Source organism: Loxodonta africana, chromosome 15 (assembly GCF_030014295.1).
Source record: "Loxodonta africana isolate mLoxAfr1 chromosome 15, mLoxAfr1.hap2, whole genome shotgun sequence".
Taxonomy (NCBI): domain Eukaryota; kingdom Metazoa; phylum Chordata; class Mammalia; order Proboscidea; family Elephantidae; genus Loxodonta; species Loxodonta africana.
In genome coordinates this window covers 24592025-24619563 of record NC_087356.1, presented here as the reverse complement: position 1 = coordinate 24619563, position 27539 = coordinate 24592025, and the positions used below count along the sequence as shown (strand labels likewise).

The following is a 27539-nucleotide window of genomic DNA, read 5'->3' as shown; positions in this document are numbered from 1 at the left end:
ACAAAGTGGGAGACCACTGAAGGGAGAAATCATAACCAAAAGAAAAATCAGCCTGTTAAACTATGAACCCAAAAGCCTCCATGAAGAAGTTTCTGGGTATGTCCAAAAATGATCAACAAGGAGAGGATTCTAGTAACACTGTACCATCCTCCCCTGTTCACTGCAACACAGAGAGTAAAAATGTGGACTGTTCCTTTCACCCATGAGGGACACTAGCTCAGCTAGTGCCTAAGCTCAGTTATTGCTGCAAGTTAAACAGGAAAGACATTAGAATTGGACCGAATGTCACTCATTTGGGGGCGGGGGAAAGAGGCATAATCACTTTGCGTTAAGTGGAAAATGGAGATCTCATTTATCTCTGAGGTAGGAAAAAAAAAAAAAAAGTTCCAGAGACAAGTAGCATCAACAAACTTTGAGGGGAAAATGTGTCTTGGGATAGCAGTCCACAGCAAGGTGCCAAGAACATTGTACAAAAATAGATTGTACCGTTTTGTTTGCGAGAATGAACAATATTAGAACTCGTATAAGCTGTGCAATCCTAAAGACATGCTATCAAGATGTCCACCCGAAGTGAGAAATACTGCTCCCCTCCACGCACAGGTTGGGGAATGAGCCGGGGCTGTGTGTGAAGGGTCTGTTTTCTGGAGGTATTCCTGGCTCCTCACTGGGGTCAGGGCCATGGTTAAGTGCTCTTCAATGCTGCTTTCAAAGCTGACTTTGGAGTTCTGAGATCAGGATCTCAACTTTAAAAGTTTGTTTCCTTCAAGTTTCCTAAACACAAGACACACTCGGACATTTTTGCTAGGCAAGTCACACAGTAAGCCAGAAAACTTTAAGAAAGGTCTGGTGGACTAGATGAGGGCAGGAAAGAAGAGGGGAAATGGTTGAGATGTGACGGTTGGTTATTCGGTCTAAGAACTCTTGGGTGCTTCAAATTGATTGGAATGTACAGTCTCTCAGAGACGAATTTTTACGGAGAGAAGGTGAAGCTAGTGGATGCATTCAGAAACCCACAATCCTAAGCACTTCCTTCAGACCTTTTACGAAGCAGGTTTTGGTAAAGGTGGTACACTGAAACTGATGTGCAAGGGGATTGTGGGAAGGTCCAATACACTACCTAATAAGATCCGACAGGGAGAACCATCAAGGAGGCAGCCACAGCAACCACCATCTCTTATAGACCGAGACACGTCTTGTGATCATCCTGGAGCTTTATTCTCTTGATGCTGGAGCTGGAGTAGCCCTCATCACTGCCCAGGCTCTGCATGCTGCCCCGCTCATCAGAATCACTCACGCTGCTGCTGCTCCAGTCCAGGTCCCCGGTGAGATAGTCTGTGCTTTCAACGTCAACATCGATTTCTTCTGTGGGGAGGACAAGAAAGAGAGAAATTGGTGAAGGCCTTCTTAGGCTGCTTCCAGCTCCAGCTGGCCAGAAGACGAAGGCTGAAACTCAAGCCAACACAAATGGAACTCCTCTTTGGATGCTATTACCCTGAGCATAGGGTAATGTCACATGCAAGCAAAATTTTGCTGAAGATCATTCAAAAACGGCTGCAGCAGTACATCGACAGGGAACTGCCAGAAATTCAGGCTGGTTTCAGAAGAGGACGTGGAACCAGGGATATCACTGCTGATGTCAGATGGATCCTGGCTGAAAGCAGAGAATACCAGAAGGATGTTTACCTGTCTTTTATTGACTATGCAAAGGCATTCGACTGTGTGGGCCATAACAAACTATGGATAACACTGCGAAGAATGGGAATTCCAGAACACTTAATTGTGCTCGTGAGGAACCTTTACATAGATCAAGAGGCAGTTATTCGGACAGAACAAGGGGATACTGATTGGTTTAAAGTCAGGAAAGGTGTGTGTCAGGATTGTGTTCTTTCACCATACCTATTCAACCTGTATGCTTGAACAAATAATATGAGAAGCTGGACTACATGAAGAAGAATGGGGCATCAGAATTGGAGGAAGACTCATTAACAACCTGCATTATGCAGATGACACAACCTTGCTTGCTGAAAGTGAAAAGGACTTGAAGCACTTACTAATGAAGATCAAAGACCACAGCCTTCAGTACGGATTGCACCTCAACATAAAGAAAACAAAAATCCTCACAACTGGACCAATGAGCAACATCATGATAAACAGAGAAAAGATTGAAGTTGTCAAGGATTTCATTTTACTTGGATCCACAATCAACAGCCATGGAAGCAGCAGTCAAGAAATCAAAAGATGTGTTGCACTGGGTAAATCTGCTGCAAAGGACCTCTTCAAAGTGTTGAAGAACAAAGGCGTCACCTTGAAGACTAAGGTGAGCCTGACCCAAGCCATGGTATTTTCAGTCACATCATATGCACGTGAAAGCTGGACAATGAATAAGGAAGACTGAAGAAGAACTGACGCCTTTGAATTGTGGCGTTCGCGAAGAACATTGAATATACCATGGACTGCCAAAAGAACGAACAAATCTGTCTTAGAAGAAGTACAAACAGAATGCTCCTCAGAAGCAAGAATGGTAAGACTACGTTTCACATACTTTGGACATGTTGTCAGGAGGGATCAGTCCCTGGAAAAGGACATCATACTTGGCAAAGTACAGGGTCAGCGGAAAAGAGGAAGACCCTCAACAAGGTGGATTGTTGACACAGTGGCTGCAACAATAAAGCTCAAGCATAACAATGATTGTAAGGATGGCTCAGGACTGGGCACTGTTTCGTTCTGTTGTCATAGGATCACTATGAGTCAGAACCGACTCGACAGCACCTAACAACAACAACAACAACCCTGAGCACAGGAAAGAGGGACTCATTCCTGGATATCCCACTACTCAAATTTTCTAAATCACAAGCAATTTCTTGTTTCCTTGTATGGTCTGCCTCCTGTGAGAAGCTGTGGCAGGTGGGAGAGGGAGGAGCCAAGGGAAGGAGGCTGGTGCAGGATGCAGGCAGAGGTCTTACCCCTGTCGGAGTCTGAGCGCTCTGAGGAGACCGTGGAGCCGATGCTGTCCATCCGTATCCTCTCAATGCCCAGCTTCTCCAGCTGCCTTTTCAGGTGCCGCTGCTCTCGCTGAAGCTGGTCTATTTGGTGAATGGCTTTTCTGTCACAATCTTCAAGTTTCTGCAAGTCAAAGAGGTAGTTGTTGGAGCCCACAGATGGACTTATAAATCAGCAATACCCCTGCATCTTCCTCTCTAGCAAGGAACTATGCCAGCTTTCCTCAGGAGCCATGGGGTGTGTCACTCACCGAGCTCCTGTCAGAGACAGGAGGTTTGCTGGCCAGTGAGCCTTGGTTTCATCTAGCTTCTTCAGCATCAAACACTGTGGGTACTTGTTTCATGACAGGACCCTGGGGGTGTGCTCTGACACTCTGGTGTTCTGGGACCCCCTCAGTTTTGATACCAAAGAGACTGCAGGCAGGAGTCCAGACCTGGCCCCCCTTGTCTGCAGTGATACCCTCAGAACCTAATCACTGAATAAGAAACCTGCATGTGATGGGAGCTTAAGAAAGACACTTCCATTTAAAATGACTTTCGTTCAAGTACATCAGCACTTTTTGGTGTCATGCCAAATCTCAATTAACTTCTGTTTGTTAGCAGGAAATAATAGTTCCTTTTCAAGTTGTGATTCCAAATTGTCCAACATAAGAGCTTAGAAAGCACATTTTCACAGAGCACATGTTTTTACAAATCTGTCCCCTGCTTCTCATATTCTTCAGATAATTAAGAAGATTGTTTAATTGTGGTTGTTTTGCTTTACACAGAGGTTCTTTTCCCCCAGAATTATCATGTATGTAGGCTACTAACCATAATTAAACCGGTATTTGTCCTGCCAAGATATGACTATGTAAACATTCTACACAGTGGCTTTGGTTGCAGCTCTCAGGACTTTGAATATACTTACTCTTTGCTACTCAAGCGACCCATTTGAGGCCCAAGTCTGTGCCAGACACCCTGTGAGGTACTGAGGATAAAAGATGTGCACAAAGACCCAGGCCCTTCCCTGACAGTGTCTACAGTCTAATGATGGAGACAACCAGTCACCAAACCATGTTCAGATTTCAACTGTGATAAGTGCTGAGAGGGAGATAGCCAATGTTAGGACCATCTGTTGCTGGAAGAAGGTGACCTAGTCAGGAAGGCAGGGAAAGCTTCCCTGAGCTACTGCTACTTGCACAGAGATCTGGAGGATGAGGAGATGTTAACTAGGTGAAGAAGAGAGGGAAAAGCACACCAAGCCAAGGGAGCAATATGTACAAAGCCCGGTGTTAAGAGAGAATGTGACAAATGCAAGTGACTGGACGAAGGGCAGGAGCAGAGAAAGCAAGGGGAGCATCTGGTGCGTGATGACACCGCGGAGGTAGCTGAGGGCCAGGCCAGGCAGAGCCTTGGGCAGGCCTGGTCACAGAGCTTGTCCTGAGCCACAGAAGGGTATTAAGTAGGAGGACATGTTGATTTGAGCTTTGAAAGGATTGTTCTAGTGAAGCATGGAAAGAATATTGGAAGGGGGCCAGAGGGATACAGGGTGATCTCTCAGGAGTGCTGTGTAGATGGTAATGGGGTAAAGATGGAAGTAGGCAGTTTGTGAAATACTTAGGTCTTGGAGATGGCTTAGATACAGAGGGCGAAAGACCAGGAGCGGTCACAGGTGACTCCTGAGATTCTGGCTGTACAACTGGATGGGCAGTTGGATGGGACCATTTAACTCCTGGTGCTTGCAGGTGAGCAAGAATCAGTGGGGTTTTGGACATGCTGATTTTGAGGTGCCTGTGATTCATCTGTGAGTCCTGGTGGCACAGTGGTTAAGGGCTTAGCTGCTAACCAAAAGGCTGGCAGTGGGAATCCACCAGCCGCTCCTTGGAAACCCTATGGGGCAGTTCTACTCTGTCCTGTAGGGTCACTATGAGTCAGAACTGACTTGACGGCAATGGGTCAATGGGTGATTTGTCTAAAAGGCAGGTTGGAGGAGCTCAGAGGAGAGGTCTGTCCTGGAGACGTGCATTTGCTGTCCTTCCTAACAACAGACAAACCCTTCCTGGACAGGTAAAGATAGAAAGGCATCCCAAGGATGCACTTACCTTTATGTGCAATTTGGCTTTTGTTAATAAACTCAATGTAGTGTGTCGATTTGATTCCGGTCCAAGCGGTACCAGCCCCTTCAACTTCTCTAGGCACAAGCGAAGGTGGGCCCGTCTACAAAAAACAAAATCAGTAGCATTTGAGAATTTCACAGCGGGCTGGAAGGCAGCCCAGGAAGAACAAGTTCTAAGAGACTATGAAGTTGCTCAAGTCCAGTGATGGCAAGTGCCACCAAAGACCTCTTGCCAAATAAACATCTTTTGAAACCGACAACTCTGGTATAAGCCAATGAGAAGTGAAATCCAAGGTTTTATAATGTTAAGTCTAATCATAATACAGGTGTCTAACACAGGAACTAATATCTGCCATTACAGGCACATTTATTAGGTTACCTCCAGGTTTCTGGGTTATGATGTGACCCATAGAACATCCAAATTCAGAAAATAATGACCTGCCAGGGTGAGAATGCTTTTAACACATACTTCTCTTTCCCCATCCAGAACCACTAAATCACTATAACTATTATCATTGTTGTATATAGTATCTGAACATGGGAATGACATATATGTATGGTTATTTGTTACAGCATTAGCTAAAATAGCAAAGATTGAAACAACCAAATGACTATTGGTAGGGAATGGTTAAATAAATTATGGTACATCCATACCATGGAGTGCTATGCAGCTATCAAAAATATCAAAAAAGAAATGTGGACCTGCTCTATGTACAGTTAGGAAAGGTCTCCCAGACATATTGTTAAGAGAAGAAAGCAAAATAGACAAACTGTGTGCACATCATGCTATTGTGTACATAAACATGTAGGGGAAATAAGAATCTCTATGCATGTTTTCCTGTATGTGCATACGGAAACTCTGGAATGGTACATAACAAACTAATAACAGTGGTTGGGTAGGGAGAAGGCAGGAATCAGTCCAGGACAAAAAAAAAAAAAAAAAGGAAGCATTTTTACTGAATAATTTTTTATACTTTTTGGTTTTTCAACCATGTAAACCTACTACTATTCAAAAAGTTAAATACTTAAAAAAAAAAAGGAAAAAGTATGTCACTGGCATTGCTATACTAACAAGCACACTGAACAGCTGGGGGTAACTGCATCTTGGTCTCGGAGACCAGCGGAACATTGAGATGGAACAGAGGGAGGGGGGGAAGGCTCGGTGAGGGGAGCCACTTGACTTACTGAAGAGGGAGCCTTTAGTGACAAACTTGACCAGAGCACAAGATTCCTTAAATTTTTAGAAATGGATTAACACTTCATTGAAACTTTGGTTTGGGCTTTACTCTACGTAACTTTAAGCTAGAACCTAATCCTAGAAGATTCCATGGATATGAGAAATGGCCAAGATTCAGAGTTTTTGCTTAAGCCGACTATCTCCTTAAAGCCCTCTTAGGTCATTCCAGTCCGTAGTGATTTCTTCATCTTCTTTTTTTTTTTTTTTTCTTAAAAGTATTTGTAAGGATTTTATTCCTTTTATTAATGGAATTTTTAAAAATTACACTTTAGATGAAGGTTTACAGAACAAACTAACTTCTCATTAAACAGTACACATATTGTTTTATGACACTGGTTAACAACCCCATGACATGTCAACACTCTCCCTTCTTGACCTTGGGTTCCCTATTACCAGCTTTCCTGTCCCCTCCTGCCTTCTTGTCCTCGCCCCTGGGCTGGTGTGTCCCTTTAGTCTTGTTTTGTTTTATGGGCCTGTCTGACCTTTGGCTGAAGGGTGAACCTCGGGAGTGACTTCATTACTGAGCTAAAAGGCCATACTCTCTGGGTTTCTCTAGTCTGTGTCAGGCCAGTAAGTATGGTCATTTTTTGAGTTAGAATTTTGTTCTACATTTTTCTCCAGCTCTGTCCGGGACCCTCTATTGTGATCCCTGTCAGAGCAGTCAGTGGTGGTAGCCGGGCACCATCTAGTTATACTGGACTCAGTCTGGTGGAGACTGTGGTAGTTGTGGTTCACTAGTCTTTTAAAGGACTCATCTTTCCCTTGTGTTTTTAGTTTTATTTATTCTCCCTTGCTCCTAAAGGGGTGAGACCAGTGGAGTATCTTAGTTGGCTGCTCACAGGCTTTTAAGACCCCAGACGCTACTCACCAAAGTAGAATGTAGAACATTTTCTTTAAAAACTATTTTATGCCAATTGAGCTAGATGTTCCCTAAGACCATGGTCCCCACAGCCCTCAGCCCAGCAATTCCTTCCCTCAGGGAGTTTGGATGTGTCTATGGAGCTTCCATGACCTTGCCCTGTTCAAGTTGTGCTGCCTTCCCCAGTATTGTGTACTGTCTTACCCTTCACCAAAGTCATCACTTATCTATTGTCTATTTAGTGTTTTTCCATCCCCACCCCACCCCTCCCTCGTAACCATCAAAGATTGTTTCCTTTTGTGTGTAAATCTTTTCAGGAGTTTTACAGTAATGGTCTCACACGATAGTTGTCCTTTTGTGACTGACTTATTTCACTCAGCATAATGCTCTCCAGATTCATCCATTTTATGAGATGTTTCGCAGATTCATCCTTGCTCTTTATCATTGCATAATACTCCATTGTGTGTATGTACCATAGTTTATTTATCCATTCATCTGTTGACTGGTATCTGGGTTGTTTCCATCTTTTTGCTATTGTGAACAATGCTGCAGTGAGCATGGGTGTGCATGTCTATTCGTGTGACAGTTCTTATTTCTCTAGGATATATTCCTAGGAGTGGGATTCCTGGATCATACGGTATTTCTATTTCTAGTTTTCTAAGGAAGCGCCATATCATTTTCTAAAATGGTTGTACCATTTTGTATTCCCACCAGCAGTGCATAAGAGTTCCAATCTCCCCACAGCCTCTTCAACATTTGTTATTTTCATTTGTGCTGGTTAATGCCAGCGTGAGATGGTATCTCAACATGGTGGTTTTGATTTGTATTTCTCGAATGGCTAGTGATCTTAAGCACTTCCTCATTGTCTCTTAGCTGCTTGAATGTCTTCTTTGGTGAAGTGGCTATTCATTTCCTTTGCCCATTTTTTAATTGGATTACTTGTTTGTTTTTTGTTGTAGAGGTGTTAGATTTTCCTGTAGATTTTAGAGATTAGACCTTTGTCAGATTTGTAATAGCCAAAATTTTTTTCCCAGTCCGTAGGTTCTCTTTTTATTCTTTTAGCGAAGTCTTTTGATGAGAGTAAGTGTTTAATTTTTAGAAGACCCCAGTTATCTAGCTTATCTTCTGGAGTTTGTGTGTTGTTAGTTATGGGTTGTATCCTGTTAACGCTGTGTATTAGGGCCTCTAGTATTAATCCTATTTTTTCTTCTATGATCTTTATAGTTCTTGGTTTTATGTTGAGGTCTTTGATCCATTTTGAATTAGATTTTCTGTATGGTGTGAGGTATGGGTCCTGTTTCAACTTTTTGCAGATAGATACTCAGTTTTACCAGCACTGTACGTTAAAAGGACTATCTTTTCCTCATTTGATGGACTTTGGGCCCTTGTTGGAGATCAGGCGACTGTAGGTGGATAGGTTTACATCTGGGTTCTCAATTCTGTTTGACTGATCAACGTATCTGTCGTACTAGTACCAGGCTGTTTTGACTATTGTAGCTGTGTAGTAGGTTCTGAGGTCAGGTGGTACAAGTCCTACTTTATTCTTCTTCTTCAATAGTGCTTTACTTACCCAGGGCCTCTTCCCTTTCCATATAAAGTTAAGGAATGATTCCCCCATTTTCTGAGTACCGATTTGTTTATACCATTCATTGGGATGGAATACTATACTGCTTGAATTGTTTGGTATTTGTTACCTATTCATTGCAAACTCCTCAGAAAGCTGGGGCTGCAGCTTAATCATTACTGTGTTCTCAGTGCTTTGCACATACAAATGCTTAATAAATATTTGCTGAATGGATTATGTCATCTATTCAATTAGACTTTAAGTTCGTAGAGGACAGAGTCCATCTCTATTACATCTTAGCATCTTTAGCAGGGTCTTGGGGTTTTCAACGAATGTTTACTACCCACACACAACTACCTGGAGTGGAACTTCCCTGAGCCAAGGAGGCTACCCTGCAGCTGAACTGTGGACAACTGCAATGCCTTAAAGCTTAGTGTGCCCTTTTTTCCTTTTAAGAATTTTAATGTCTTAGCAAAAGTTGGAAAGGCAGACCAAAAGAAGAAAGCTGCTTAGAAAGCTATAGGAGAGGCTCCCCCAGGCAGGTCTAATAAATTGATGCATTAGACATCCTTCTGAGCCCCCTTCCTTGCTTGGCTCATGAATGAATTATCCTACACTTTCCAAGGGCCCTCTAAGCCTTGACAAGCTGGAAGAGTATAGCATTCATTTCTGAGCTAGGAAGGTTTAATGGTACAAATGCCTTACTCTTTTAAAAGACTGCTACTTGCTCTGAAAACTTGTCCACAAGCAAAAACTCACAATAGAAGTTTGCTCCTCCCACTACAGCATGGAAAAAACAAAACAAAACACAACCTGTGTGTAAAATGTGCTTGCTTATCTTGGATAATAACCTTCTTCAAAAAGAACCATGAAAATAGACTGTGTTATCAGAAACACCACGAGGAAATACAACTAGTCACTTATACAGCTCTCTAACTTATTTCTCACTATGGAGTTTATAGAATAATTTTCAAATTAGGAAAAAATTTCAAAAAATTTAAATTAGATTTAAACATGTTCGGCCTGCTTGCTATTTGCAAAGACTGCATGATTCAGAACAGTGTCAAATTAGGCCTTTTCTGAAGTGGGTTTATATACAGATATGAGAATGTAAATTTTTTAGGAAGTTTGTCTACTGATAAAGGTGTAATAATAAAGTCATCTTTCTATGCATCGTCATTTCTTGTTTCACAAGGAGTCCAGTCCAGAAAGCACAACTTTCATTACCCAAATGTGGGTTTCCAAAGAGCACTTCCAGTTGTGAAACTAGAAACAGACCATCTGACCAATTCAAAGTGAGGGAAATAACATGTCCATTCCGGGTTCTGCCTTTGGTGTGCCTGTCTGGCCTTCCCCAGGGCTTTGCTGCTCCAGCCTGCTGGCTGCCCTGCCCACCTGACACCCTTCCCTCCTGCAGATACATCCCCATGCGTGTGCCTGGGCCAACCACAACAGAGGGATGAAGTGTATTAAACAGGTTCAATTCCACCATACAGTAGTGAAATTCAATCTCTGAACCAGATAAAGAGGCAAACAGGTTCCTCTGTAACATCTATAATAGCTTCCACCAAGGATCCACAATCCTGAGATGGATACACACACCACACCACCCCCCAACCTCACCCCCTCACCCCCCACTATGGGATCTGGATCCTTTACCTAGCCCTGAGCACCCATGTTGCTCCCAGATCTGAAACAGAACAAGCACTTCCTTTGCTCTCCTCCTCAGTCCTGACTATTAGCCTGCTAAGGACTCCGGTCCTTTAGAAGGGGCCTAGAGTCCCATTTTGAGCCAGCCCAAACTTCCTCTGGGGAACTAGCAGGGATTTTGCCACATTAGGCCAAGTTTCCTCAGCAGGAAGCCACCTGATAGCTCAGTCTGATGCCTGCTTGGATCTCCTCCCACCACATCTTCTTCACAGTCTTTCCTCTGTTACCAAGAGCTGCCTTCCAGTCCCCTACACACAGCAGAAAAGGGTTGTGCCAAGTCCTGGCTCCCTCCTGCCTCTGACTGCCTCTTCCTTTTGTACTGATCCCTGGATGAGCAAAAAGTTAAGTGCTCAGCCACTAGATGAAAGGCTGGTGATTCAAACCCACCTAGAGGCACCTAGGAAGACAGTCCTGGTGATCTGCTTTGGAAAGATCACAGCCTTAAAAACCCTGTGGAACAGTTCTATTCTGCACACATGGGGTTGCCATGAGTCGGAATCAACAGCAAGCAGATAATTATATACTGTTTTGGACTTACGTCTTGAACTTTGACAAACTTCACTTGCTGACTCTTTCAGAAAGATTACTTTAATTATACTGAATAGACTGATATACTTTTGGTCTTGAGTAGCATAAGGAAACCAATCTTTGATCAAGCTATAATCAGTAAAGCTCAGAATCAATTGTGGCCTATACATAAACCAAAAACCCGTTGCCATTGAGTCGATTCCAACTCATCGCAACCCTATAGGGCAGAGTAGAACTGCCCCACAGGGTTTACAAACAGTGGCTGGTGGATTTGGACTGATGACTCTGGTGACTCTCGCCACCAGAGCTCCTGCCTATACACAGTGATAACCGATTCAGATACAACTATAGCCTCCCTTCAATAAGTTTTTTTAAGTATCCCAAAATTTATTTTTCATTTTCTTTTATGGTCTGAATCTCTCACTCGCCATACCACAAAATACTAGTGTAGTGATTAAGAGGAAAGGTTTGGAATCCTGGCTTTGCCACTTGCTCCCGTGTGACCTCAGGCAAACGACTTAACTGCGTGCAGCACCAGTTTCATCAGGAGAGTGCGGAGGACAAAGCCCATCTGGGCAGGCTGGTGTGAGCGTCAACAGAAACAGCGCATGGGAGCCCCTGGCCCAGGCTCTGACAGACACAGAGTGCTCCATGTATGGGAGCAATCAATTCTTTCAATCTAGCTTCCTCTGCAAAGGGATAATTACCGTGAGCAAACACAGGTAATTATAGCACTGTAATACTCCTTTTAAAATCGATAGGCAACTTAAAAGTATCTCACTAGGCAAATAGAGGCTCTCGGGTAAAATCCAGTTTTCTAACCTCTTCTATAAAGAAAACAGACATCTTTTGACATTAAAAGAGTTGATGCAAAATTGAATCCATTTTCCATGGAAACACAGACCTTGTTCATGCTAACGGTCCTATTTTTCACATTTCAAGAAATTAGCAAGCATTTTACAAAGCTAATGTGTGCAAAAGAACAAATTCCTTGGTGGCCACCCGCATCATGTAGAAGGAGAGGTCGAGGGAATTCCAAGGTAGGAATTCCAAGGTGCCTCACTTCCACCTGCTCCAGAGGCAAGTGTTCTGTAGTGTGCCCGGGCCTCTCTTACATCTCTCCCGTGACGGCCAAAGGAAAATAAAACAGGAACAGAATCATACATTGACCTTGGAAATCCAAATACATCTCTGGATCCAGAGAACTTAAAATATCTCAAGTACAATAGCAAGAAACAGTATCATATATTTAGAGAAAGATCTATGGAAAGAAACTATAGAACTTTACAGAAAGACATAAGAAAACCTGGATAAATGGAAAGAAATAACACATTTCTGTACCTGAACCCTCAAAGTAAAAAAATGAGTCCCCAAGACTGTCTATAAATTTAATATATTTCAAAAAAAAAAACCTGTCAATAATATTCTTTTTAATGTTGGAAAATTGGTCTAAAATTCACTTAGAAGAATAAATGTGTGAGGCACTACCAAAATTTTTGAAAAAGAAGAATAATGAAGAAGCACGTATTGTAACAGACATTACATTGTATTATAAAGCTTTAATCATTAAAAACGGTGTAGTACTAGTACAGGAAAACAGAAATATCAGGTAAACAGAATTAAAATCCCCAGAAACAAACCTCAGAATAGATAAAAATTTAGCATATAACAAAAGATAACACTGCAAACCCTTGGGGAAAGAATGGATTATTCTGAAAATGGCAGGGGAGTGGGGAGGTTAACGTCAAAATGAAGTCCAAATTGATTAAAGATTTAAATATAAAATACATTTAGATACCACATAGTTCTGTTGTTACTTTTGCTTAGTTCTTGGCAAACATGAATTATGGAAAACTAAACATCCAGGTGAAGGAAGTCATTAAGGAAGACAGCTCTGGGCTGTTTGAGGCATTATCCCCTACCAAGCTTTGGCACTGGCAGAAGGCACCTGGGTCAACCACAATGCCCTTGAACAACTCTGAATGAAGCTCTTATTTCTGCCTCCAGACTCAAGCTCCCTTAATTCTATCCGTGCTCACTCCCAGGCTGACGGAGTTGTAAAGTGGGGAACAGGTGTGACAGAAGAATGAGATTACAAGTAGACCGTGCTACCTGCTGCAAGTAGCTTCTAAATTTACTAATTTACTAAATTTACAACCTTGAGTTCTTCCTGACTTGGATGCAGTTAAGACCAGGAGGGATTATCACACCAGGCATGCACGTGTGTGTGCGTGCGTGCGTGCATATGTGTGTTTTGAGGAAGGCTCCGTTATTGGAGGTTACTTTTCTTTATTGAAGGTGTAGCTGAAGTTACTTTTTCCTTCAGACTTTCAAAGTAAAGTGTATGACCCAAAACTTACAAGGCAAGGACACCCTGCAGGCAGAATGTACAGGATGGCAGCTAGTAAAGAGGGCAGCTATGTAATTAGGTTCATAGGTGGAAATCTTGAAACGTTTCATTCATTTCGTCCACTAGCACTTCTCAAAGGATTACTAAGCACTGCTATTTTCCTAGGTGCTGGGGATATAAAGTTGGGTAAGATTGAGTCTTTGAGGTGCTTAAAAATCGGTAGGAGTGATCAAATGTGTAAACAATGTATTGCAGAATGATTTTTCTGAGCCATCTTCCAACCATGACAAACATCAGCTCCTGCCTCAAGTTCTAGAACGGGCTCCCCTTTGCCCTCCACCAGACATGTTCTTCCTTTTCCCTCATCCACAAACATCTTTCACTTGACTTTTCCACAAAGCTTGTCAAGTTTTCATGCCTACCATAATTTTTTTTTCTTTTCCAAATAGATCACATTCATGTATTCATTCATTCACTCACTGACGACTGCCTATGTATCGAAGTAACTGTTTTATTTCTTTCATTACTAAAAAATGGAAGGAACCAATTCTTCCATTTTTTGTTAACCCACTGGGGCCTAGAAATAATAATGCACCTGTAGATACTGGTTTAAAAGTAGAATCTGATATCTTTGGTAATTTGTGTCCCTCCACTTTGAGGAAAACTCTACTTGAAGGACATGATTCACTAGACCTCACTGAGTACTAGTTTTTCATTAAAATCGGGCCTCAGATTATTAACCAAAGGTTGGGAGGAGGGAGTCACATAAAGAGTAGTCTATTCAACTCTGAGGCTTTAATCTTATCTCCTACCTTTGTACACAGACTTAGCCAATTAAGTAGCCTAAAAACTCCTATAAGATAACGGGACAATGAAAGAAGTATATAATAAAAATAATTTCAGATATAGGTATGTATGAGGTTTGTAAAAGGGGTATTTAATACACAGTAAAAAAAAAAAAAAAAAAAAACCCAAATCTTATTAAGGGTCTAAAATTATTCCCTAAAAACGTTTACGGGTTGCAAAAGATCCTAGCCTTCTCCAGATTCGGGGTTGAGAACAAAGCTTTACTGGGTTAAACAAAAAAGTCCAGGTGAATACAGCAAGTCATGCTTTGAGAAAAACGAGTACTCTCTTCCTTTTTCTACAAAGATCCCTTTATATTCAATTGCCAAATGGATCATTATTACCAACTTAATTGGATCCCTGAAAGGTTTTGAAGATTTCTCATAATTGTGCTCTTAATCTTTGTAGAAAATACAAAGGTAGTAATATATACTATCTGTGGGATGATAAAAAAAGAAGATACGTCATTCAAATAATGAATGCATACGTAGCAATTCATGGTGGCTACATTTTGAAGGTATAAGATCTCTTCTTATTAAAAGTAAGAAATACATATGGATGTCTTATTAATGTTTTCTTTCCAGAGCCTATACACATATTTATATGTGTATTTTATATATAATGTAGGTAAGTGTATACATACGTACATATATCATAATTAGTACTTGCTGAATTATCTCACCGCTTAACTATTAATGTCTATGACAAAAAGTCAGAGTACCACCAGTGCTCCAAGTACGGGAGTGGAAACCAGCTGAATAACTAGCACATGCCTCTTCTCCAGGTTCTTCTCCAGGTTCTTCCAAGGGCAGATGCCATTTATCCAAGAGATTCAGTGCAGGAGAGATCCTAGTGGTACAAATCTGACATAGACCAAATCTGCACGCTGATCTCTACATCCCTCCTTCGTAATAACCAGACCATGCTCTTAGCCCTATGTGGCAACAAAGCAACGTGGATTCCTCTTACGAAATCCTAGAGTGAAATATGAATGTGGTCAAGGGAGTTCAGTAGCAGTAAGAGTGGTGCAATGCATATCACAACTCAGACATAATGCAAAAGTCAGGCCCCCACACCTGTTCCAATACAAGGAGCTTGGCCATTCAAATAAACCACAACTCAAGAGAAGCAACTATAAGGATCTGCAAACAATTAGAATATTCTGGAAGAGACCTGACTGGAATGGTTTCTCATGCCAGGTCAGATGCCACTGAAACACTGTTAGACTAAGTGAAAATAACCGCTTAGGTTAGCCTGCTGAGTCCTCCCCACAGAGCATACAAAAAATCTTTTATCATACGGTCAGAAGACTCTGGTAGAGGTAACCTCCCTAGGCCAGCTGCCTAATTCCAGCAAAGCCTGCATATGTACCATTCCAGAAAAATGGGTGTCTCTTATTAAAGGAGATGCCAGAGCCTTCTTTTGAAACAAAGTCCATTCTAGCACCTGACTCCTGACCAATCGGCTGAGCTTATGTGCACTTAGTCGCTCACTCTCCACTTGCTGAGGGGCTTACTGAAAGGCAGCTAAACCAGAGGAATTCCCAGCTAAGAGAAAAAACAACAGAATTATCATCAATAAAGGACATGCGACAGTAACAAAATTCAAATATTTCCTATATTCCAACCATAATTAGTAACTACAGTGGGAAGGGAACCACTAGCGATTAAAATAATATAAAAACCCAGAAATACCTTTTACAGGAAAAGTGCAAGATTGACATGGAAACACTACGAAGCCTGGTCAGAAACAGGAAAGAGATCTGAATAAATGAAGACACATAACAAATCCTGGATGGAAAGGTCTGATATGTAAACATAAACCTTTTCTGATCTATATATTAGAATTAAGCAGTTTTTCAGAAATCCCAAAAGAACTTGAGGGTGAGGCATTTACGAATGGATTATAAAATTCATATGGAAAAATAAATTGGTGAAAAACCTAAGGACATAGTAAAATTAAAAAAGAAGAATGAAAGGAAGGGGAAAGATTTGCTTTACCAGGTCCTGAAGTGCATGATGAAACTTCCAACGATTAAAACAATGTATACTTGCATAGGAGCCCTGGTGGCACAGTGGTTAAGCACTTGGCTGCTAACTGAAAGGTCAGCAGTTCGAACCCACCAGCTGCTCCAAGGGAGAAAGATGTGGCAGTCTGCTTTCGTAAAGATTATGGCACTGGAAACCCTATGTGGCAGTTCTACTCTGTGCTATACGGTCATTATGAGTTGGAATTGACTAGATGGCAATGGATTTGTTTTGTTTTCTGGTTTATACTGGCACGGGAAGAGCAGACAGATCAATGGACTGGAAGAACAAATCCAGAAACAGACTTAGCCATAAACAAGAAGTATAGGATAAAGGCAACAAATTCAATCAGCGAGAGAAGATTGACTTCATAAAGATAAACGATAAACTTGAAAATTACCTGATAGACAAAGAAACAACATCTTTCATGTGTATCCTTTATATTACAGAGTCTTTTCAAAATAAAGTAAGAAAAAGAGAAACTCCTTAGTAGACAACTGGGCAAAGGTTGTTTAACAGACAATTCACATACACGTATACGAACTGTCAATAAAGATAGGAAAATTGTTCAGCTGTGCTAGTAATAAAAAATGCAAATAAAATAAGTTGCTTTTTTTTACTTATCAAATTCATAAAGGTCTTAAATTATACTATCAATTTATGAAGGTATAAAGGAGAATACTGCCTATGACCTGCCTGGTGGGCAATTCAGCAATCAACATAAAAAAACCCCACAAAACCGTGTATACCATTAATTCCACAGCTACAAACTTATCCTAAGGAAATAATCATGATGTTGGACAAGAGTTTATCTACAAAGTGGTTTAAGGAAGCACTGCTTATCTTAGCAAAACACTGGAAAAAACCTAACGTAGGGGATTAGTTAAATGAGCTATGATACATCCACATGATATAATACTGATCATTCACTAAAAAGAATGCTGGAGAAGGTGATTTAATGGCGTTGGCAAACGTTCATGACATAGCTCCTAAAGAAGCAAGCTACAAATGATTTACTACATGATCTCATGGTGGTAAAAAAAAGTATGCGCAAGAGACTATATGGATATAGAATAAATGTTATTAGTCGTTGCCTCTGCAAGGTCTATTATAGGTGATTTTTATATTTTTTGTTCTTTTCTGAACTTTCAATTTTTCTACACTCAAGTGTATTTTTTATATTTAAAGTTATTTTCCAAAAACAACTGGAAAGATATATATCAGCGTTCCATTGGTTTTCTCTGGTTGCAGGAATTAGGAATTTTTTTTTTTAGGCATGACTTTCTGTATTTTTCAAAATTTTCTACAAGATCAGTTTAAAAGCAAGAAAAAGAAAAATCAGACACTCGCCAAGTATGTTTCTCCTTTAGGAGGCTAGACCAACAAAATTAGTTAAAATTCAGAGAAGCACATGCCAAGTGCCAACTGAGAGACCACTCAGAGTGATAGTTTTTTTTTTTTTTTTTCCTCCTAGGCATGGGCTTGGTCTTTCTCTCTGTATTCCCAGCACCTAGTGCCTGGCATCTTAGGTGCTCAACAAATAAACTTCTCTAAATGGAAAACACCACCACCACCATCACTGACTCCTACCACTACTATCCTAGAAGTCTTTTCTTTCATCTTCCACCAATGCCAAGATAATTAAAAGTGGTAGTGTTGAATTTAATAGACTCATAGTGGACTCCCGATAAACTAGAGTAACACCAACTCTACTGTTTAAAAAAGCGAAACCAAATGTAAGCAATTCTGCAATATGAAAGAGAAAAAAAAACTTCCCATTGTTTAGATTTCCTAAATTGCCTCTTTGTTTTTTAAAGTGAGCCATGACAGTGTGTGTGTGTATGATGTTTTAAGGTAAAAATGGCTAGAGTGTATCAGCATTTAGCAAAACAGTATTCTTTTATAGGATTCAGCTACCAAAAACAGGGAGACTGTAAGTGCAGCTGTTCACCTGACCCTCCAGCCCTAAGATTCTTAAGCATCCACACTAATGAGGGAGAAGAGCCCATAACTTTAGCCTCCTCCTCCTCTGAATTGCAGCAACCAATACTTGGATAAATTAAGTAAATTGAGTTCCTAATTCCTTCTCTTCTGTTTTGTACACTCAAGACTAGAGAAAGAATTATCAAGCCCTGAGAAGACCAAATTCCAAAAAAGAAAGAACAATAAGGAAACTAGATAAACCAGCCCCTCAACAAGTAAATGTTGACTTATCTGTGGAAGCCGGATGAATTAAAGAAGCTTATTCAGAGGTGGTTTCCAATTCAGTTTTCTAGAGTCTTTGCTCCCATAGCATCCTGTATATAGCTCAATCTTCGCACTTAGCATATTAGCTGAAACGGTCTCTACATCTTTCTCATGAGACAAACTATACATTTCTATAGGACAGAAGCTGTGCTTACTTAAGAACCCAGTATTGAACTCATTAAATACCCCACCTCCTAGCACAAGTTCTTGGAACACAGCACGCAGAAAATAAACACCCCTAAACTGCTAAAATAAACTACAGAATTGGCATTCTGTGGCATTCCTGCAGAGGTGAAAGGCACACAGCTGTAGTAAGACTGAGAGCCTTTACCTGAAGGGATGAAATTTTAGTAATAGTAAAAATAAATGCCTAAGTAAATGATTAGAGGGGAGAAGGAGAACCAGAAGGCTTTTCAGTAGAGAAAGGCCCTGTTTACCCAGTTCACCTCAGAGGCAAGAAGATGGGGGGGAACCTAAACATAAGAAAGAGAAGTCACATCTGCCTACCCTTTCTACCTTAAGAAGAGATACATTTGAGTTTCTAGTTCATGATATAAATTCCTGCAGCACAAAGGAGGCTCCAGCTCAAAACACAGTCACCCACAACATGGAGCAACTAAAAGGAAAGAAGGAAGGATGAGGAGAAGCACATGTACCCAGAGGTACACTCACCATCAAACACACGCACACACGCGTGCGCACACACACACACACACGCACACGCACCCCACAGTGGAGAGAGCTAAATGTTCACCCTGTTTCACAATCTTCCTGCCTGATAAGAGTCTGGTCTGCGCTTTTACTGAAGAAACATAAACATTTAGATCCTGACTTTCAGAGTCGGACTATCTTTTCAAAATGAGTTTGCAAGAAACAACCACATGTATTTACAGAGCCATCGTTACACATCATCGTCTTGTTCATGCAGGGCCCCGAGAAGCCACTCACTGCGGATGGTAAACTGGTATTTCAAACAGATGGGAGCACAGAGACCAGAATGAGCTTTGTTCATTGGTCCTAAGCCCTGGCTGCACGTGAGAATCACCTGGGGAGCTTTAAAAAAATTCGACTGCACAGGCTCAATCCAAGCCAATGAAATCAGAACAGCTGGGGGTGAGGTCTGGGTATTGTTTGTTTGTTTGTTTTTTATAGCTCCACAGAGAATTGCCATTAATTTTGTTCACTGTGGTTAAAAGCAAATTATGTTCTTTTATTGAAGTCTTCATCTACTAGAGATTGAAACAAAAGTATTTACAGATAAAATATCTGGAATTTGCTTTAAAAAATTTATATTTGTGTGGAAAGGAACGGTTTCAATTATACATGATTGGCAAAATGCTGGTAATTGTCGTAGTTGGGTGACAGAGACATAGGAGTTGACTATGTTATTCTCTCCATTTTTGTATGTTTGAACATTTCTATAATAAAAAAATTATTTTATAAAATCAGCAGAAATATTTGTTCTCTTCCCCCTCCAATATTTAATATATGTATGTGTGTGTGTGTGTGTATATATATATATAGCATTTAACGTAAAACATCTTAAGAAATATACCAAGATGAAGGCTCTGTAAGTGACTCTAATATACAACCAGTGCTGAGAACCACTAGACTGCATCATTGAAGGAGAAGCAGCTTGAGTTGGAAAACAGATTTAAATAAGCAGCAAGAGGCAACCCAGGTGAGGAAGAGCCAACTCAGGCTTGCAGCAAGATCCAAGCCAGTGAAGGTGGTAGGCCTCCTCCAGTTGGTCACCGTTTCCCGTTTCTGTCATACGTGCATTTGCTTGAATTCTGAGAACCTTCATTTACAAGTGAACTACAATCACACACACATATCTGTATCTATTTATATATCCAGGTCTATGTCTACGTGTTTGTGTGTATATATATATACACACACACACACACATATACATATCTCTGTGTGTGTATGATTTAAGAGAACATTACCAATTATATTCAGTAGCATGTAATTTTAAAAAAAAATACTATTTTTGGAAACACTACCTATGATCGAAAATACTTTAGCCTGTGGAACAGACATATAGAAAAGCATTCCTCAGGAGGAGTGGGCTGGGGGATGACGGTTGAGGGTGTGGTCTTTGGAACTATGTGATTTGTGGACAGTGCCGCTTAGAGGGTTCTCTTAAATCAGGGGCTACTAATGGGAAGAGGAGCAACTTAACGAATAGAGGATGCATCAAAATTCCCCCCCATTCCACTGCCAAAATCTCCAACTCACCTATTCTTCTCCATTTCATTGTGAGTTGATCTGAAAGGCAACAATAAGAAAAAGTTATTCTTGTCTTGAAGGACTACTTCAACATCAACATGGTTATTTTAACTTCTTACTTTCCAAAGTTGGTATGAGAGAAGACAGGGAAAGGGAGACAAATTCACGGGGCTCTACTAAAGAAATCAGTCCATTTGGGAAGTTAGATAAATATAAATATCTAAAGTGGTATTCAAGGAGAATAACAAACTAAGAGGCATGCAGTCCCTAGAGGAAAAGGAATCCATTTTAAGACAGGAAATAAAAGGGGGTCTATTTATACAAAGAGAAAAACAGCTGCACTATGTGATGTGATTTTAAGTTACGTAACACCACAAAGCTGAGGGTAGAATAGTGGAGGTGGCACCCCTACTCTAGCTCTGCACTTTTTTCTAAAAAACCCAAAAACCCAAACCCGCTGCCGTCGAGTCGATTCCGACTCAGTATAGTATACCACAATTTTATGCTAAGTTGTTTAACTACAGGATACAGTTTAAAAGGGGTAAAATAACCTCTACCCCAATCTTTCTACTCCCTAAAGTAACTATTCTTCTCATGTACAATCTCCTGAAAGATGCTACTAGTGAGTAGGTACCAAATGACTTTAGAAAGGGGTTTCTAAAACTCAGCTCCACATAAAGACTAGTTGAAGCTGCAGTGAGGTTGAAATTTGAAGTCCAAGCTTAGTCACTGACGAATAATGTGGAAGGAATCAAACTCTTTATCATCCTGCCTTGGTGAAAGCCTCTGTAAGATGAGAATAAAAATATCGGTCAATTATCTACTGAACAAGCGTGGATCAACGAGGTAGCAACTGTAAAAGTGATTAGAGAGCCTTGGATGAAAGCTGTGGTGGATCTGAAATCATGTTATTAGTATGTTTATAGTTGACCTTGAATATAAGGTCTGGTCTAAGAACTCACGGGCAGGTTTCCACAAAAATCACAAGAAGTCAGTCAATGTAGCTACTTCAGTGTCCTTCCTCACACAACTCCTCCCTAACCAGTTACAAGTAAAATTGGGGAGCTTGAGGAGCCCCCCAGCATTATAAAGGAGTTCAATCTTGACCTTTCCTATAAACTTGGGGAGGGTGAGGAACCTCCCAGCATTATAATGGAACTGAATCTTGACCTTTTTTTATATAAGGAAATGTTTACTACTTGGCTCAGGTCATGAATTCTGTGGGACTATAATCTATACCTTACTGGTATAGAAGATAAATTCTCACAGCAATCATGGAGGAACATCACCTCGTGAATGCTCAGCCACTTACATCAGGGTGAGGGGGGCACCACCACCAAGTTCATTCACACCTGGGATTGGAGCAGTAGTGGTGGTGGGGAAATGGGAAATTTTCAAGTCTGCACTAAACTGTCTCTTCCACAGGCCCTTGGGATATCAATTTTTATTCAGGAGAGGGGAGAAACAAGAAAATAATGACAGCATTTTAAATTTTAGAATACTGGTTTTCTAGATAAAGGATTCGTGAACCTTAAAACTGGTTAACTTAAAAGCTTTAAATTGGTTCACTTGGTTACCCCTTCCTTCGTGTTCTTCAGTCACATTTTTCTAAAGGTTTACTTCCTACAATGGCCAGGATACCAGAGTAAACAAAAATCTGGTGTGCATTTTAGTTTTAACAGAGAATAACAAGTTCAAAGTTTGACAGATTTTTAAATGGATGAAAGTATATGACAACAGCTGGCCAAGACTTCCCTGTTGAATGAAGTGAGCAGAGGAAGAGAAGAGGGTACACAGGTTGAAAGGCACATGGTCTCTGGTAGCAGAAATAACACACGGGGTACTTTCACCAAAAATTGCTGAGTTCTTTGGAAAAAAAAAAATCTCTCTCTCCCCCTATTATTTAAATTATTCTAAATCCCTAAGATAAAACTTTCAACAAATTCCACACAAGGTACTCTTATGAAAAATTTCTGCGTTCTTAAATTATTCTAAATCCCAAGATAAACTTTTAACAAATTCCATAGGAAGCACCACTCCTTCCAAGCTTTGAAAAGAGTTCTGGAAACTACAGCTGTTAATTGGTTACCAGGAGTGTTGAACACGTGGTGATTTTTAAGGGGGGGGGGGCGGGTTTATGCTTAATGGACATTAATCAAGTGAATTTGGTTTATTGAAACTGCATCTTTAATAAAAAGCAGGCCTTTCAAAAATGGTCACTTCAGAGGCTGCCTGCCACCTCTGTTTGATAGGTAAACATTTATATTTTTAATTAAGGCATCAAAAGAACACAGAGACTGTGTGTCAAAACTACTTTCCATCTGATTATTGAAAATATTTGATAACTCTGGCATCACTGATAGAGGTCAAGTTTCACCATTTAAGAATATATTCTAACAAAAAGATAACTAAGCCAAACTACAGAGTTATCTGAGAAATGGGAGAGACCTTTGGGTTCAGAAAGACTCCCCATGTCAGGTCAGTGCTATAGCTCCTGTCTTATAAAAAGAACTGGTAGTAAGTCTTGAACTTCCCCTTTCACATGAGTGCCAAAGCTTACTTTACTCATTTAGCAAAACACATTTGTAAAAGCTCTGGCTACCAACTCTAAATGATTAGTAACTGATTTTAAAAATCATTAGGAAAAAAAAAAAAGACTGCATATGCCTGTATTCTAATAGTTCTCTGATGATTCCAAGACAATTAATATTCACAATTTTTTTATTATTTTTTAAATAAGCAACTAGAGAAACTCGATTAAGATCTGCATTTTTAATTGCAAGAAGTTTGCTATGTGGCTAAATCTTACATTTTACTGCCTAAGGAAAAATACTCCCCAGATTCTATAAGAATAAACAGTTATTCGATGGTTATGTAAACCAGCAGTCATCATTCCCTAGCCCTTATTCCAGTTCAAAACTCTGACCATACAGGGCCTTGGATATAAGTCTAATTGAAATCATGAGGTCAAACTGCATTTCCTGGTGAGATGTCTCACCACCCACCCAGGTAAGGGTCATTCCAAACACGTCACAAAGGAAGTGATCGCATTCAAACAAAACCTGCTCTTGCTGCATTTGTTTGCTTGGGTGCCATCTCCAGGTTTAATCATGGTCTCTCCGAGATCCCTGCACCATTGAAGATGTTACACTAACTATTAGCCAAGACTATGGACAATTGTGATTGTTTCTGTAGAAACAATCTAACCACGGAAAGCAAAGCAAGTTCATTAGCAAAATAGAGCTTCTGCAAAAATCAGGAGTTATGGCCATTTTTCATAAATAAACAATAATGTTGATTACTGGGTGGAGAAAAAAAGAAGAGAAGGAAAGGAAAGAAAAGAAAAGGAGGAATCCACTGGCTTGAAATTCACAACTATCATTTCTCTTCTCGAATCACCCTCTGGAATCAAGACACTTGTCTTCAACTAAGAATTCTCACTCTCTGCCACAACCTTCCTGTGAAACTCAGGAAAAACAAAATGTTCAGGTATTAAACCTGGACTATTAACATGCATAACTTCTCCCCAATAAGTGGACAATAAACTATACTTTTCCAGAAAAATAAGCCAAAGGCCTCAAAAAGTTCTTCCAAACAACATTTAAAAAATTAATACTGTAACAAAACGCAACAAACTTAATTGTTTTTACACCATTCCATAATACAAGTCAGTATTCACAGTTTTCTTAAAGGGCGTCAGTACCCATGCGCAGAACCAGTAGCTACCACCTTCAGGTAACGTTAAAGATGGGAGGGCAAGGAAAAACTATCAGGTAATTACCACGTTCATCCTTTCTGTACTTTCTTATTCAAGAGCACAGCACACGTGTGCTGCACGTATCCTGTGTTCCACTAACCACACAAGGACAATGGGGGTGAACTAAGGACAAACAGGCAGCAGGAACAAATGAGTTTTAGGTTGAAGTGGGGACTTTCTGGCTTTTAGGAGTTTGTATCACAGAGGCTACCCAAATACAGTTAGGGGGAATAGAGGAGGATGAAGTTCTAAAGCAAGGATGAAAAAGTAGATTTTAATTTACTGGCATGAAAGGAATAATTGAAAGGATGTAATAAAACAGATTTCCTAGCCAACTAAAAATTTCAGGGCAAAGAGAGAAAGAAAGGGCGTAGCACTGAGGAAATACTTCTATGTGTCAGGAACTATGCTTAGGACTTAAATATGTGATTTCTCTGACCATTAACCAAGTACTTTACGGTGAGATTCAGAGCTTCTAAGAAATTTAGGGCAATTTACAAGGCTAACATGAAAGGGTTGTGGCATATTAATATTTTAATATTATATGTTCCTCCAACACCAAACAGGTAGGTTTTAACCTCAATAATTCCTCGTTGCCGTTATAAATAGATGTAACCAATTAGATTAACCAGGAAAGCACTGAATTTAATTTACATGTCAAATATGAAATCCTACCACCTATGCCAAGTCAGATCTTTCAATCTGCTTATAAATGTTCACTATGAGAAGTAAAAGGAATTGATAATGTCCAGCTTTTTCAGACATAGTAAGCTTGCCCTGAATCTACAACTTCTGAAGGCAAAATATTGTCACTGTTGCTCATCTCACTTAAAGCTTCCACAGATTTTTGTTCCAAAGGGAATAAAGGCAAAAGTAAAACAAAAACGAAACATACACACACACACACACACACACAAAACCACTGCTCATAAAGAAATGGGAAACATTTCCATTTCTCTTTTATTTTCAGTCCCCTCAATCCAAATAGAAGGGCTGCTTCCTCCAATGGCTTAAGACCAAGTGTGCATTACTGAATTAGGATCACCACTGAATGTATGTACAAGGTTATAATCACAACAGTATGATCTGAAAGAGAAATATTTACCAAATTACCTGCTACTGCTGTTATTCTTCTTGGATTTGTTCCTCCGTTTTAAGGCATCTCTGTCCTTTTTATCGTACGGTAACATGGAGGCATAACCATGTTCAGCTTCTAGAAAACCGGAGGATCCAGTTAATGAATGAGCCCAGAGCATTCAATACTCTCTCCCCTCCAGTCTCTCCTTTTTTAAATCTATTTTTTCTTTAAGAGTATTGTGGAAATAATTAAACGCAGCAAGGTGGAATTCTGTGAACAATGACTTTTTTTTTCATTGTGTTGAATGCCCTCAGTTTGGAGGTGTACGGAGGGATTCCAGCTGCTCATTGTTGAGAGAGACACAGCAAGTCGCTCCGCTCACCGAGCCCGGGTTTCCCATTCGCAGCGTCCAGCAGGTTGGCGTGTGTTAAGCGGGACCTGCCTCAGGTGAAGCTGCGGGGCAAACACGGGGTACCGGGGGCAGGGCAGGCGCCCCCCCTCCGGCCGGGAGACTGGGCGCCAGGCCCGCTTGGGGGCCGGCCGGGGCGAGCCCGGGTGAGGGAAGGCAGGAGGTCCGGCTGAGGGGGCCGGGGCACCCCACTCGCAAGCGGGCGGAGACGGCGCTCGGGACGCCCGGGGGCGGCGGCCCCTTTTCACCTCCATTCATCGCTTTGGGGCAGCCGCAGCCTCCCTCGGACCGCGCGTGGAGAGAGCTGGAGGGGTTGGGAGCGCTCGCGGTCGCGCTCTCCGCTCCTCCAACAACCCCCGGAGCGGCCGGGAGCCCCGACCGCGGACCGGCCCCTCAGGGTCCCCGGCCCGGACTTGGCTGGACCCCTTCCCGTCCCCGTGCACCTCTCTCCCGCCGCTCCAGGTAGTCGGCAGCCTCCAGCAGCAACTGGATATTCATCCGAACCACCGCCGCCATTCCGCACCGGGGGCCGGAGCCACGGGACCAACCCCCACTGCCCACGGGCTCGCCGCCGCCGCCGCCGCCGGACACCCGCGCCCCGCTGTGTGCCCCGTGGAACAGGGCTGAGGGAGCCTCTCTGGCGACCACGCTCGCTGGGAGAGAGAGGAGGCCAGTGAGCTGGGCGCCGCCGACACCGTGACAGAACCCGAAGATAAGCAGCAGCCGCCACCGCCGCGGAGTGTTTATCCCCGACTCACCATCCCCCCGCCCCCAGCCCCTGCTCTTGACAGGCCCGCTTCGGCTGCGTTCCTCATTGGACAGTCCAAAGAATGCCCCGCCCCTAGCCTTGCCTTATTGGGGGAAGGCAGTACGGCCCAGCCCCCCAAAGTCCGCTTCTCTCGTTGATTGGGCACGCTTGACAAGGCCCGGGCTCCACCCCCTCCCTCCAATTGGTGACAGGATTCGCAACTCCGCCTAGTGCTCCTTCCCTGTTTTCCATTGGTTCTATACCAACAACCAAGCCCCCTTTTGCTTTGTTAGTATTGGCCGAGAGCTACTGAAGGCACGCTACTTCACCTATTTTCTATTGGTGGAGCCTTCCGAAACCGCCCAACTACGATGATGTCACCTTTCTCCAGGCCCGGCGAGCCCTGAGTGGCTGGAGGTGAGAGACCTCCCTGGGTCTGGCAATGGTTTGGAGGGGCGAACCCGGGCGCTGGGCGCCGCTGACTCACCAGGCTGGTGGAGTCGGGCTCCACCCGGCCCCGCCTCGAACCTGTTGCCGGGCCTCGTCCCCGGGGAAAACTTCCGGCAGCTTGTCTGGGGTTCCCCGAGTGGAAGGCGCAGTGCGAGGCGCCTGGGCTCACAGCCCGGCTCGGGCTCGGGGCCGGGGTGCTGGGTCTGGCGGCCGCGGCCATGGAGGTGGCGGTTTCCCGAGACTTAGGTGGCCGAGGACCCCGCTGCAAATCTTCCTGACGGGAGAGCGGCGCCGGCAGCCTGGCGAGCGGCCGGTGGGTCCCTGGCCCCCGCGGCGCCACGTGGCTGTGGAGTTTGAGGGAAAAAGCCTGGCTCGGGTTAAATGCTCGCCGCCCAGCTTT

At 42.0% G+C, this 27539-nt stretch overlaps 1 protein-coding gene across 2 annotated transcripts; it reads right to left on the bottom strand.

The window, feature by feature from the left end:
• Positions 1–359: 359 nt before the first annotated feature.
• MXD1 (MAX dimerization protein 1) lies at positions 360–26492 on the bottom strand. Of its 2 annotated transcripts, none has more exons than XM_064268689.1 (6): positions 26385–26492; positions 25568–25667; positions 20707–20736; positions 5081–5195; positions 2964–3123; positions 360–1362 (listed from the first exon to the last, which is right to left on the bottom strand). In XM_064268689.1, exons 1-6 carry the CDS (start codon positions 26455–26457, stop codon positions 1175–1177), a joined length of 666 nt encoding a protein of 221 aa, XP_064124759.1. In that variant the 5' UTR covers positions 26458–26492; the 3' UTR covers positions 360–1174. The 2 variants fall into 2 exon arrangements, with proteins under 2 accessions (XP_064124759.1, XP_064124760.1); XM_064268690.1 differs by lacking the exon at positions 360–1362 and adding an exon at positions 1492–1651.
• Positions 26493–27539: the final 1047 nt, after the last annotated feature.

Coding starts and splice junctions, on each gene's coding strand:
- MXD1 (XM_064268689.1), bottom strand. CDS start 26,457: ATGGCGGCGGTGGTTCGGATGAATATCCAGTTGCTGCTGGAGGCTGCC. Junction 3,124..5,080: donor AAGCCAAATTGCACATAAAG/GTAAGTGCATCC, acceptor TTTGACTTGCAG/AAACTTGAAGATTGTGACAG. Junction 1,363..2,963: donor GCGCTCAGACTCCGACAGGG/GTAAGACCTCTG, acceptor TCCTCCCCACAG/AAGAAATCGATGTTGACGTT.